The sequence below is a fragment of the Lupinus angustifolius genome, chromosome LG04 (assembly GCF_001865875.1).
Source record: "Lupinus angustifolius cultivar Tanjil chromosome LG04, LupAngTanjil_v1.0, whole genome shotgun sequence".
Lineage (NCBI taxonomy): Eukaryota > Viridiplantae > Streptophyta > Magnoliopsida > Fabales > Fabaceae > Lupinus > Lupinus angustifolius.
In genome coordinates this window covers 1,710,288-1,725,658 of record NC_032012.1, presented here as the reverse complement: position 1 = coordinate 1,725,658, position 15,371 = coordinate 1,710,288, and the positions used below count along the sequence as shown (strand labels likewise).

At 33.9% G+C, this 15,371-nt stretch overlaps 1 protein-coding gene and 1 long non-coding RNA gene across 2 annotated transcripts in view; both read right to left on the bottom strand.

Moving 5' to 3' along the window:
- On the bottom strand, positions 452 to 2,982 carry LOC109345047 (UPF0047 protein C4A8.02c-like). Its single transcript, XM_019583805.1, has 7 exons — positions 2,756 to 2,982; positions 1,932 to 1,992; positions 1,742 to 1,836; positions 1,605 to 1,638; positions 1,046 to 1,100; positions 917 to 959; positions 452 to 714 (listed from the first exon to the last, which is right to left on the bottom strand). Exons 1-7 carry the CDS (start codon positions 2,936 to 2,938, stop codon positions 643 to 645), a joined length of 543 nt encoding a protein of 180 aa, XP_019439350.1. The 5' UTR covers positions 2,939 to 2,982; the 3' UTR covers positions 452 to 642.
- Positions 3,879 to 15,371, bottom strand: part of LOC109345046 — a 17,070-nt gene continuing 5,577 nt past the window's right edge. Inside the window, exons 3-4 of the long non-coding RNA XR_002107381.1 lie at positions 15,206 to 15,209; positions 3,879 to 4,352 (exon numbers count right to left, since the gene is read on the bottom strand). This is a non-coding gene — a long non-coding RNA (uncharacterized LOC109345046). The remainder of the gene's footprint in view (positions 4,353 to 15,205; positions 15,210 to 15,371) is intronic.

Below are 15,371 nucleotides of genomic sequence, written 5' to 3'. Positions count from 1 at the left end.
TCGGGTTTGGGTGTGCAAACCCGACCCCGACCCGCCTGGTTGTCATTCCTATTAGGTATGGTCATTTACATGAAGCGAACAACGCCATAATGATCTATCATAGATCATGTTCGTTGACAAAATATTGATTTCTAAGTCTATCTTTTTCTAAAAACTAGACTACCTTGCATTTGATCTATTCTTTATGTGACTTCTATCGGTCTCCTCCACACATGTTCAAATCACCTAAGATACAATTCTACCATCTTTTCTATAATTGGAGTTACTCCAACTTTCTCTCTAATGCATTCATTTCTAATGATATTTTGTCTAGTGTGTACACTAATCGAACACATCATTCTCATCTCTGCTACGTAAAGTCTATTTTTCTGGTGATATTTTATCTGTCAACATTCTAAGTCTTTGGGTAATGTCAATAGCTTAAACAATATTAAAGACTATTTACAAAATCCTTGTCTTTAAGGAAATTCTAGTGAAAAGTGATTATTCTACATGCTTAAGTGCATTAATAGATTACAAGGTGCCCAAACAACAACAAAGAAAAGGGCTAATATTACTATATTTAGCATTCAATATACAAGTATGAAGTATTGATCTTGATAATAAATAGGAGATGAAGTAAAACAAATAAACCTTAGCATCTCATATTCCATTAAGAGTGACCACTAGTGTGCGTGCGGTAGGATAATCCCTATGCTCACAAAGCCATATACCCTTAAAAGCAAGAACAAAAGATAGTGTTAATTCTACATAGCAAATGTGACATGTATTTGCATTGAAGAACTCACACAATCTTGATACCAAGTAGAATCATCAATTGTGTGAATTCTTCTTTGCAAAGATTGTGTTTTCATACCCTATAGTAAATTTAATCTAAGATCTTACTAACAAAATTTAACATGGAACTTTTTGTTACCTGCCATGTCCCCATGTTAAGCTTTCCTGTTGATATGGGTATCCTAAAGATACAAGTTAATTGTCAGTAGATTATAATCTGATATTGATAGTAGTATCTGAATCAATCTGAATGTGAAGTAAATCTTACGTGAGTGCACAACCAAACATCGATGATTTAATATGCGCCGGCATGTCATCTGGCCCTGAAAAGAAACATTTTACATGCCACAATGTCATCAAATATACCAAAATTATAGGCAGGAATGAACAAGCCATCAGGAAAAACCTGAATTTTATGTGGTAAACCTACAGAAGCATAATGCTTGTTGCATAATATTTGATGGTATTATATTAGATGAAAATCTTGGAAGTTAATCTTCTATTAGAATCTCTGCAAATCTTTTGCAGCTGAAGAAAAATATGCAGTTGATAGGAAGAAAGATATGTTTCTTCTTTATACAGTGACCAAATGATATATCAACCAAAATCAATTTGGACATTAACACACATTATTAGAGCTTGAAATCATAGCTAATTGAGGCTGCTAAAAGATTTTTCTTATAGAAGTCCACGTTCCCTATCATTTTAATTCTCATTAGTACACTTACTGAGATCACTATATGGGCAACAACAAAAAACACTATTTGGGAAAATCAATAAATAAGAGATAATGTCCCTGGTTTGGTAAATAAAAAACTAGCACTAACCCTCTAGAGTATGCTTCCAAGGTGCAGATGGCCCCTGCATAACATAAGTAAATTTCATACCAAGTCTTTAGTCATAAACTCATAATTGAGTACATTCATATGTTGATATACAGCGTGAATCAGAAAATAAGACTAACCTCCGGAACTATCCTATTAAGGAATGTCTCGGTATCATCTCGAACATCGTAGTCATAATTCTCATTGATGGTAAGTGAAGCACTTGTGTGATGCACTACATTTCCACATTAGAAGTTCAGTCAATGCATCCCAAATTAGACATAAGAGAGCATGGGAACACAGTCTACATAAATAAAAGTATATACTTACAAAAGAGATGAGCTAGGCCACATTGGAACCCAGATAAGTCTGGCTGAATTTCTTTCACTATCTGAATCAAAGGCATTTATGACAACATAAGAATGTTGAAACATAGAAATCAGATTTCCACAAATCCACTCTTTATACAGAAGATGAAAACTAGCACTAAAATTTGGGGTTTGCTACCAAGATTAAAGGCCTCTAAATATGATTTTTTTTTGTGCATCAGGAAATTATGATTAGATATACCCCATAGGAGGTAATATTGTTGGAATTGAGATTATTCACCTCGTGGTATAACTAGCTCTACCAATATATTTAACTGTTTTTTAGAAAGTAAGTTTCATATCATCTATCTCATTGTCTCGAGAATTGTTTAAATACTTATTGGACTACTCTTCTCATGACCAATTAGTTTTGAAATGGAACCTTACATGATTTTAGAGTCAAAGTCCAACTTTTTGTCATGAGCCAAATAATACCATGTATCAAAGGTAACCTTCGCTCCAACAGACATCTATGGAGGGTGGGAAATAACTCTCACATGAGTTCTCATCTCATGATCAATTGGTGTTGAGATAGAACCTTAACACTCTTGAATAGATGAATGGTTCAATTACTATAATTTATTTATCAACCAATCCAAGGTTCCAATTATAATTGTGGAACTTTTTCACCCCTGACTCCTATACTTATTGAGCTATACAATCATCATACAGCATTCAAGACAGATGATCTGATAATAGTGAATCAGATACGAAGAGTAATAGTTCATATGGTTTTATAGATAAGGAAACACAGTAACATGATTGGTATTATGAGCTGCAACTAACCTTAGAAGTGATTAGATGACAACCACGCTTCAGGGGAGGCAAAACTATTGTTTTCTGGGACCACTTAGGAATAGGCACAGCTGCAATGAAACTAGGGTCGTTCACGGTTGTCGAGTTCATGTGCAGTGACTGCACACGAACCGGAACCTTGGTTGTTAAACAGATTGAGGAACAGAATTGCATGGTTAAAAATTGAAAGGGGAAAATAAGTGGTTTACGTCCAAATAAGAGCAAAAACGTGAACGTTTAATATATAGAAAACAAAGATGTAAATGATATATAGCTATTGAGCCATGAAATCATAATTATATAAGGAATTTATAATATATACCACAACCATTTCGTGTGGCTGTGTTGCCACAAGCAAATGGGGCAATTCTGACCGCACGTACTTCAAAGATTTGAAGGTAGAAATAGACTATTATGGTTTGTTGTTGATGGTAAGAATCAATTTTTAATGACTAAACTTAACTCAATTTTAAAAGCTGGTTTGTAGGATGAAGGTTGTCTAAATCTTTTAAGTTATGGTTCGATCATATTCTTACCCGATTGTGAGATTTATATTAAGACACATCCTTATCTTACATTCAGGATTGGACATATGGAGCAAAGTTTGAATGAGACCCATCTAGATGATTAAGCTTTGATATCATATTAAAATGATTAGACCTAACATTATCCCAATAACTAACTCCTAGTATAAAAGTTATATAAATCTTATAAGCAATGATGACCGAACCATATTCCCATGATGGGACTTATAAATATTTTTTTTTGTTAGTGATGAAGAGAAATGTTGCTTCATTCTTAAATTATAACATGGCAAAAGTTTTAGTACCCCTGGAGGCTTTGAAAAAGACAAAAAAATAACTTTCACACCCATAATTTAATTTTCACAGCTCACTATTTTTGTTCAAATCCAAAATACCCCCAACTTATGGCTTATCCCATCTCCTGTGAGGAAGCTAAGGGAAAAGCTAGAACAACTGAATATTTAGTTTGCAAGATGGTTACCAATATGCAAAACAGTACGGACACATTATCACATCATGGTTATTGATTAAGTCATATAAATGGGAAAACAAATTAACAATACAAGAGTTATCAATAACATCATCAACAAAAGGTGCATCATGTTACATACAAAAAAATATTATGACTTTATTCTATACCCAGTACAATTCAATAAAGGTACAAGTTAAATTGCCTTAGCCTCATCTCAATAAATATATTTATCTGGGAAGTATGATATATAAAACAACTACCATGGCAGGTAAGAACCCTGTGAAAGGAACAATGGTTACTCTTCTTTCCCCCAATGGCAGCATAATTAATTTTTCACATCATCATTAAATGTTGGTACCAAAGAGCAATACAAGCTTCGGATGTGAAATCCCAATGTTCAGGTAAGATGTTATAATAAGGTTCCAATTGTAGTCTAGTTTTCTGCACATATGCAAGAGCAGTGAGGTTCCTTTCTCACTAGCCTTTTGTCACGGTTGCTCATCAGTTTAATCAAGGGTAACTTTTTCACAACTTGGCGCCAGATTTCATTGACTGTTCCATTTGGTTCACCATACTCAAAATATCTCTTCAACTGAAACCATATCAAGTAAGTTAGTTCAAATTGTCTTCCTTTCTCTCCCTTTTCCGCAAATATAAATCATTAACCATTAAGGTAACAGGCTCCAACCAAATTTACACAAAGTTAGCAGGCTCCTACTGAACCTGCAAGCGAAACGTATAACTTGCAATAGAAAATCAATGAGAAACTAGCATACACTTGCTAAATTAAAACTACACATTCATTTTAGAGACTCGGTAGGACTATGTCATACTTTCGGCCCCAAGATGTACCTCAGTTGGAAGAGCTACGAGGCATAAAGTATGAGCTACGAGACATAAAGATGTACCTTAGAATTTATGAAGGGAGATTTCTTCTAAAATACCCACAAAATATCAATAACTTTGGGTAGAGTAGTTTCTCAACTTTTTTTCCTTGATATTCATTTACTTAGAAATAAATACACTCTACCTGCATCTAACCTGGGGGTTGAAAATCCAAAACAAGTTTAAAAAAAACGTTCATCGGTCAAAGTGCAAAATGAAAAAGAAAAAAGAAAAACATTACAAAAGGCCCGTTGAGAATCCTCAAAAAAATCTCAGGCAAAAGTTAGGGCATAAAAAATACTAAAATATACAAAAAGCCCATTGAGAGTTCAGAAATAAAACTCTAAAAAATGCAATAGCAATGACCGTCGAAAGGAACAATTCAAATACCTCTTGGGAATATTATCGCCTAAATTTTAGTACTTGAATGTCATGTTAGAAAATCGTGGAGAATAGGATAATGGAGAAAGGAGAAAAGGTTTTGGGAAACACATATTTGAGCCTATATATCTTTTTTGAAAACCCTCAACCAGGCCACGATACAAGCTTAAAAGACCTTGTCGAGGATTTGATTTGTCTAAGAAATGTACTAGAACAAAGAAATGCTGACTCCAATAAATTTCTAAATTTTGATAAAAATATATCATTTTAATATATTAGATTAAATTCATATCTCTCCTCATTATCACCACCATCACATCAACACTCAAAAAATCAAATTTGCATGATCATTGTTTATAGTATTGCTTTTTAAAGAGTTGTGCACTAAGTAAACACATGACAATTGAAAATCAAAAGGAGGGTGCCAATTCAAACTGGAGCAGTTCTTGGGGGTTGATCTCATTTCTCGAATGAAAGTATCAAGACATCTATAACTAGGGCAAGATCGAAGTTGCTCATGATGGATCGACTTCAAATCCCTCAACCAAGAAGAGGCAAGATCTTGTGTCCTCGCCTTTAAACTTCAAGGGCGACTCATACTTTCATGCACTTATGACTATCACACTTGAGGGTGTTCAAAAATAGTCAAAACAAGAAAAAGACAAGAAAAAAAATCAACAAACAAAAAGAAAAAAAAGTGTTAGGTTGAAAACCCAAAAGAGAGCGATGCTATGTCGAAAACCTTCAACGGCGACTTAGTATCATAATAAAAAGAGAGAATTCCTCACAGATACATACACTAGGTATTCTAGGCAAAAATTAGGGAACAGAAATGAACACCCTCAAGTGAAAATTCACTATTGCTCATCCACAACCATGCAAATTTGGGCAATTTATTGGATGATCATACTCTTCCAATAAATTCTTGACAAGATATTGTGGCAATTTATTGAACGATTAGACTCTTCCAATAAACTCTTGACAAGACACTAGGGCACTTTAATTGATTCACCTACCACAAACTGGGGAAATTCCTCGAAAGATCAAACTCATATAAAAAAGCAAGCAATTCATCAACAAATCTGTCAACTGGAGATAAGTAAAAGAATATTCAAACTAATAGTTTTAAGGGTGCTCAAGAGCAATATCGAATACAACTGAATCAAAAAAATTCAAATCCAATTAAAAAAAAAAAACTCAATGTCATTTCGATCTACCCATTCAATAATTGTGGTTCATACACCACTTCAACATGCAAACATAACCAAAGGTCATATACCACTTCAACATGAAAACATAACCAAAGGTCATACATCACTACAACATGCAAACTTAACCAAAGTTCATACATCACTCATGACATACATACATATCACCAAATCAAGTCAAGACATATTCTCGTACATACAAAGCATGCATCATTCTTGTATAAGCATACCTTCACATGTGATCAATCAAATTACTTTCCACACCAAAACATTGCCAGACTCAGACACCGAAATGTTCTGACGTTGCTAGACCCGGACGCTAGAACGTTCTTAAATGAAAAAACATTGTCGGACTCAGACGCTGAAATGTTATGACGTTGCTAGACCCAGATGCTAGAACGTTCTTAAATGAAAAAATATTGTCGGACTCAGACATCAAAATGTATGACGTTGCTAGACTCAGACACTAGAATGTTCTTAAATTAAAAAAACATTGTCATATTCAGACACATAAATGTTATTACGTTGCTAGACCTAGACATTAGAATGTTGTTAAATAAAAAAACATTGTCGAACTCAGACGCCAAAATGTTATGATGTTGCTAGACCTAGAGGCTAGAACTTTTTTAAATAATCAAAACATTGTTGGACTCAGACGCCGAAATGTTATGACGTTGCTAGAGCAGACGTTGAAACGTTCTTAAATGAAGAAACATTGTTGAACTCAGACGCCAAAATGTTATGATGTTGCTAGACTCAGACGCTAGAACGTTCTTAAAAGAAAAAACATTATTGAACTCAGACGCCGAAATGTTATGACGTTCCTAGACTCAGACGCTAGAATGTATTTTCAAAAAACATAGATTTCTACCTTTTATTTATCTCGAAATCTGGCAATACCCGACCTGTGTTCTCGTATTTTCTTGTATCGTCTTAAGTTCTGACGTTACCCAACTTGTGTTCTCGATTTTAAATTTTATGTTGCGATCATTATCTTGGCCTTAACAAAATTAATGTTCATTTCTTTACTAGTTACTTACTATGATAACACTCAAACCTCGATTTGCTTGCTATCAAGTAAGCAAGAAGTAAAGAGGGACAATTATGAACAATCAATTTTGTCCGACCTCTTTACAAAAATATAAAAAATTCAAGAAAAAAATATAATAAATAGCGAAATTGAAAAGTGCATTTTATTTATGTTCCACAACCAAACATTGTCCATGTTAACTGTTCGTTTCTTAATATAAAATATTTATGTTAAAGAGTTTTTAAAGAAAATGTCACAAAGAATATGAAAGGGGGCAGGAGGTTTATTATTACTGAATGATGTTGAATTGTTTAAAAGGGACGTTTTTAAAAAATCAAAAGGCATCAACCATCCATCTTCTTTTCTCATCGGTTTCTCTTTTATGGATTAATTTTGGCTATTCCTTATGGTTGTTCACGTTCCATTTTCCTAACAGCTACATGTTTAACCTCCATGCAGATTTCCTTTAAAAAGGAGAGGTAAACAATCATACCTTTCCAGTCCGACACTCACATCTTCACCTTCAAATCCAACCATCAGACCTCACTTAAAGACCACCCCTATCCTCATCTCAAAAAAGTTAAAAATCCCAACTCATTGACCTCATCTATACCCTTCTTCTAACCCCTATTATTCATGTTGGTTTATTCCCACACAAACCCATCAACAGGCCTTGCTCCCATTTATCTTCATATTCTCAATAATACATACATAATGTTTTGAGACCATCACCCACCAAAAAATACCCAAACCAAATCACTCAACATTACATTTATCTCTCAAATCACAGCACCTCCCTCCTTAACTTCTTGTGAGAAAACCTCTAAAATCAAATACTACTCATCAAAGAATTTTCATTGGCTTCTCACACAATAATAAAATAGGTTGTGGGTACAACGTTGAAAACCAATGATAGAAGGATCTTTCCCTTCTCCAACCCCTAAGAAATACGTATGACTTCCCAAAAACCCACTAGATTCTAAGGGGGGTTAACACAGAAAAAGTTAGCAGAGAAAAAAGACACATCACTCACATACATCACAACAAAATAGGAGAGAGTTATCACACAACACACACGGGAGAGCAATATACACAATCAACCATACCCAGTACCACAAAACCATCAGAAAAGAGAGCCGAAAAAGCTATCACAAAAGGTACACACGCATATCCTACCTAAACACACACATATCCTACCAAATCACACACATGACGCATAGACATCATTCCATCAGAATACATCTACAACACACATATACAAAGAGAATACTTATTTGCCAAACATCACACACATATAAGCAATACTATGCAATCAGAAAGCGACATATACATTGCATACATTTCCCCCTTTCCTTATAACCCAACAGTGCAAAAAATCACAAAAGTGAGAGTAATCTCCAGCAACTAATCAGCCATAAGAACCCAATCAAATCCGAACCTTATAGGTCTCTCCCCGTTTCCAACATCACCGAAAATAGAAAAGCATTGAAAGTTCATCCGAAAATACTCTTTCCATTTTGGGAGGTCCTTCTCCTTTTGAAATCCTCCAGTGTCACAAACCATCCATGATGAAACTGAGATTATGGTCTAAACTCTGTCGCCATAGCTGAAGAAGAAAATGGAATGGAATAGAAGAGAAGAGAACCACGGCAAACCACCAAGAGACTTCGAAAGTGGGACACGACCATAGAATTGTGCCATCGTCGAGACGTTTTCGGTCGGCCGGGTTTCGGCCATTTGCAACCCCTTTGGTCACGGCGCCGCTGCTAGAAGAAGATGAGAAGAGGGAATTAGGGATTTCTCCCTATGATTGTACGTGAAATAAGGGGTATACCCTTTTGCCTTTCAATTCCTCTTTCTTTTTTACTTTTACTTAATTATTTAATTCTTTTTATTTATATATTTATTTGATTTATTGTTTATAGTATTTACAATTTTACTAAAGTTAATTAGTATTATTTAATTTTACTAACTATGAAACAAGGATTGTATACTTCAACCTAAATTAAATTAACATTTTCCTATTATAAATTTATTCTTTAATGGTAAAAATAATAATTAAAAAATAATAATTTTGATAATTTCAAACAGAGTCTGGTAGCCCGGTCTATGGCACATGTCGTATCTTCCTTTCCGCCCTAAAGTGGAAAGTCGGTCTATGACCAGTGCTGTTTTTTTTGCTATTAATCTCATCTTTCTAGAAATAATTGTTTATAATTGTCTCTTAAAAACCTTAAACGTTTTTAAATGGAGTTTGATAGTCCGGTCTATAGCCCGTGTTGTCTCTTCCTTTCCATACTAAAAGTGGAAAATTGGTTTATGACCAATGCTATTTCTTTGCTATCAATTCCAATTTTTTTAAAATTAGTTATTTCTAAGTCTATTTTAAAACTTAAATATTTAAAATAGGGTTTGATAGTCCGGTCTACAGCCCGTGTCGTTTCTTCCTTATCACTCTAAGAGTGGAAAGTCGGTCTATGAACAATGTTATCTCTTTGTTATTAATCCATATTTTCATAAAATTATAAGAAATATTTCTACAATGAAAACTATAAATTTAATTGAATCAAATCAAACCAAACCTAATCAAATCAAACCAAACAAATTAACAACTTTTCAAACAATAACGACATAGTCTTGATTTCCCTATTGCATCTAGGGATACGTAAGGCAAGATAAACTATTGTCAGACACAAATATAAAAAGTAAAAATTATTTGTTCCACTAATTAAATTAAATGTTTAAATAATTTTTAAGGGTATAAAAGTCCACGTTGTTAGTAAGGGTACCGTTTTAATACGGGCGGACGGGGTGCTAATACCTTCCTCGATCCGTAATCGACCCCTGAGCTTAGAATCTCAAGTTCAAAAGACCAAATTATCCTAATTGGGCTTATTAGATAGTTTTCTATGTTTTAACTGCAAAAAACATAGTGGCGACTCCAAATCATTTGGGAGAGGTAGAAATCAAGTTCGCCTCTTTCTAAGTCGTAGGTCCAATCTTCTGACCGAAAATCCAGTCGTGACAGTATGTTATTATTGTATAGACAATTGCATAAAAGATCTAAATGCAGGTTCATGAAGAGAGACCGAAAAGTTGGAAATATCCATGCAAATTTAGTTTATCTAAGGAAAAATGGTTAAGCATACACCAGTCGTTACTAGAGACGATGATGTTCACCTCCTTGGGGAATATAATTACATAAATGTTGCATATGATGATTGTTCTTGGATCGTTGATTCTGGTGTCTCTTTCAATGAAAGTCCATGTGAAGGTTTCTTCTCAAACTTCAAGAAAGGCGATTATGATAATGTGAAAATAGAAACCATGTTACAAGTAACATTGCAAGAATTTGTGATATCGTGTTGCTAACAGACTCATGAGGCATGGTTGTACTGAAGAAGGTGAGACATGTAAGTTGGTTGACGTTGATTTTGTAAGTCACTCTGGTGTTGGAAAGTGAAAACTAACAAAAGACACCATATTCATCATACATTATGACTCCAAAGATCATAGTGTAACAAATGAAGGATATTTGTATATTATGCAATGGGTAAATTGTTCTAGAGAAGTAAATATTGTTATTGACTACAAAGATCTTTGACATGGACGATTATGACACATAGGTGTGAAAATACTTCAGAGGCTCGCCAAAGATCACATTCCATGTATAAAAGGTCAAATTTTAGAATCTTGTGACGATTGTCTTTATGATAAACAACATAGAGTCAATTTTTAGAGATTAGATAATCACTCAAGGATAAATGAGATACTTGAACTTATGCATTCAGATGTTTGCACATCATTTGAAAGATCCCTTGAAAGAGCATAATATTTTGTCACATTCATTGGTGATCACCCGAGAAGAATATGATGTACTTACTGAAAAGCAAAGATCAACTACTATCAATATTCAAAGAATTTCATGCACTAGTGGAGCCTGAGACTCGGAAGAAGTTGAAGTCTCTAAAAGCGCACAATAGTGGAGAGTATTATGGTCCATTTGAAGCTTATTACAAGGCTTTTGGTATCAAACTAGAGAAGACACCACCAAATAGTCCTCAACTAAATGGAATAGCTGAGAGGATGAACCACACAACTGAAGAGAAGATCATATAACATGTTGCAAGAAGCCAATCTCTCCAAGTGTTTTTGGGATGAACTAGTAAAGACTATGGTATATCTCAACATGACACCTTCAAGACCCCTAAGCGGAGAGCCTCTAGAGGAATTGTGGTACAAGAAGAAGACATATTTCAACAATTTGAGAGTATTCAAAAGCACAACCTTTGTTCACATTCCAAAAGATGGAAAAATAAGTTGGATGCTAAGACCAAGGAGTACATATATATTGGGTCCCCAAAATATGAATTTGAGTACAAATTGTGGGATTTGATAAAGAAGAAAATTGTGAGAGCAATAATGTTGTGTTGTTCGAGGAATAGACGACGAAAGATGTTCAGAAGAAAAATAAGTAAAATTCCAAAGTTCACATTGATTTCAGGGGAAAGATTTCTCAACCTACTATAAGGAAATATATGTTTTTCAATGATCCAAAGTCATATTTTTTAAACTAGCTTCATTAGTTTGATCACTTTTCTGCTACATTGATTATGCTTTTAAGGGGAGGTAATTGTTTACCTATTTATGGTAATACATTTCACTAGGGGATGTAATCTATTACAACTCTATGTCGATCAAATACCATATGTTAAAAGTTCGTCTCTGGTGATCCAATACCATATGTTAAAGTTCTTCCGTGATGATTAGTGTTGACAATTAGGATTGTCCTTTCCACCCCTTTATGCCCATACAATATCTGCCTAAATTAGGATGGACATGGGCATGACTGTTTTTTAAATAGGGCATGAAATATTATGTCATGTCTGCCCTAAACACGGACAGGACGGGTTTGCGGATCAACCTAAATAAAATTAAAAATATATATAAAAATTAATATACACTTCATACGAAATAAACGTTACATAATTTACATACAAATATATAAATGTGTTTATCATAATAAACAATCATATAAACGGAATAATACTTACAAAATATAATGCATATATAAAATACAAAATATGCATAATGCATAATTTACATACAAAATACAAAAAGAATAGCGCACACACACATATATATATATATATATAATATACAAAATACAAATGCGTATATAATATGAAATTGATAATATTTTCTTACATTTGATATAATATATATATATATATATATATATATAACAAATGAAACACAATTTCCCACATTTGAAAAAATACATGTACATATACATATTTAATGTTTAATAGTTATCTAATAATGTTGCGGGCCACCTTATCGTCTTACGTATTTAAAATATATGCGGATAAGTACGACATATTAGGCAGATATTTTAGGATGAATGATCACTTTTTCATGCTCTGTCCATCAAATAAATGTGGGTGGGCAGGCGGACCCTTGTTATATAAAATTATGCAAAGGATGAATATTTCAAGTCATTACCTTTCATGTTATTATTTGGACTTATACACAGTTCATATCCATCACAAGCATGATGATAGCTTTCAGTGCTTCTTTTTCGTAACATATTGCCATACTTTGATGTGGGTTCCAAATTTTATTTATGCTCTTGCATTTTTGCCAATACCCTTATTCACATTTCTTTTATTCCCACTTTGGTATGATATTACATCCTCATCTTACTTCTGTATGTCTCTATTTAGGCCAAGTAAACATGTGCTTTATTAGAACAACATTGGCCATGTAATTATGTAAATGATTGATCTATATAGCTTACCTAGTACTTTGCAGTTTATGAATTTTTCACCTTATGACTTTATGCTCCCTAAAAAATCCTTCATCTTATTACTTTAGGGTCCATAAATATTGGACAAAATTGTATATTGATTGGTTTAATACAAATGTCTTATCTTAAAGTTTGTTGTTCATCATTGGTGGGCCCTCGTGAAATTTGCGGAAAAGACCCATCTCCAGTACTTAGAAACAACTTGTAATTTTTGTGTGTACATTAAGAATTATATTGTCATATCATTATGTTTAACTGACTAATAAGGTCACATTATTCTCACTTTATTTTATTTTTTGATGCACTCTCTTCTAGAGAGAATACTCACCCGAAATTTGCACCATTTTTACTCATTAGAGACGACCTAAATTACTAACCTATGAACAAGATGAAAGTAATTTTGACATTCTCAACGTTATCAAACTTAATTCTGGCATTTTATAAGCTTCTTCAATTTGTGTCACTCAGTTTCATACAAGTGATTTGTAAGACAATGTAAGAAGTGTAAGTTGTAGTTTTCATAGACTTAATTATTCAAAAATTACTCTATCATCTTGATATGATTCATACAATGAGACGTAACATGGATTTACCTAGATCCATAATCTCTTGAGTTTCTTGAAAGTGTGTTTATTTCACATTTTGTTTATTTTATTGTTCTCTGGTGGTTGAAGACATGATTTTAAGGGTTTCTAATTGTAGTTAGGTGTAGTAATCACTTATTTTATAAAGCTGAGAGACAACTTTACTATAGAATCTAACAATTCATTTTTATCACTCATTATTACGAGACTCTTAAATAAATAAAATTACTTTGTCTTTTAAAACAATAAAACTCCCATTCAGCGCAATAAGAATGCTTTGTTTGGTTGAATAATTTATTTTTATGTTTCTTCAATTGACCCGCCTGTTAAATTTCAACTATATAAGTTTTTTTTCCATTTGATTTATAATATATAAATAACCTTAATAATTATTTACATTTTTTTTTGGAACAAAAATAAATCTATTACCAAAACAGATAAATATAACCGATCAACAGATCCAGGATATATCCCAGTAGGCTAGTCTAAGAACATGCTTCATCTAGAGCCCAAAGAATTACAATACATTTTTACTTTAGCATTGATTCCAACCCTATTACAAATGATATGTATAATGGAATGTTCAATTTATGGGTTAATAGATCTTCCTTGCAAGATATGTAGATATCTCATTTTCCAGACTTCATACAGAGTCTTAGCAAAAACACATTTTATCACTCTGCCTCTAATGCTCTTTCTTTTTATTTGTTGGATGATAAGTGCCAAACATACCTAAAATTTAACTTTTATGACACTTATCTTAAGCATAATTGAGAAAAACCAACTTAAAATAATACTTTTTGCATAAAATATCACAATCTTGTATATTTGTATGTATATTTCATTTTTGTGTATTTTATAGGATTTAGAATGACGAAAAGAAGAAAGAAAGACTCATGGTCAACAAAGCAAAAGAAGTCAAAAATCAAGATGTTCAACCAGGCAGCTAAGCATGGAATAAGCCTCGCTGACCTGGACACCAGCTTGACCTAGACCAAACTGCTCAACCAGGCAACTGAGTGGACCTGCTTAGCCGCTCAGCCTAGCACCAGACTAGACCTGGCACGGTCAGAAATTCAGCTTGACACAGTCAGACACGAGCTTGGCATAAGCCCAAGTTGCTGAACAAGAAGCTCAGCGGTCCAACCAAGCAGCTCGGCGGAGAACCAGACTCCTGACCAGATCAGCAAGCACCAGGCCACGAGGAAGCAAGTGCGCTGAGCAGTGTGCACCAGACTTAACTTAACCATCAAGCAAACCATGAAGTCATCCATGACCTCACCTCAAGTAGCCCACCATAGGCTTTTTAGATGTAGCTCACAATAGCTGGTTTCATAGCCCACAACTAGCTTTGATGAGTCAAGCACAAGGAGGTGACTAAGCTACTTGGTCAATGGACCAAACTCATGCTGAAGGGTTTGGTCAACTTCTCAGTGGTCCAACCAAGCAGCTCAGCGGTCCAGCAGAGAGGCCTATAAATAAGAGACCATTTCATTCGAGCAAGAGATATCAAAAACACTTTAAACAAAGAAATCTCTCACTAGAAACCTCTCTATGAAGTTCTCTCTTCATTTCTTAGTTTAGAGCTTTAATTTCAAGTAAGTTTTGTAGTTTTAGTTTAGAATTCAAGAGGAGAAAATGAGAAGGCAAATGAGAAGCAAAAATCAATTTTGTACCCTCATTTGGAACTCAAAAGTATCCAATCCTTGGATGG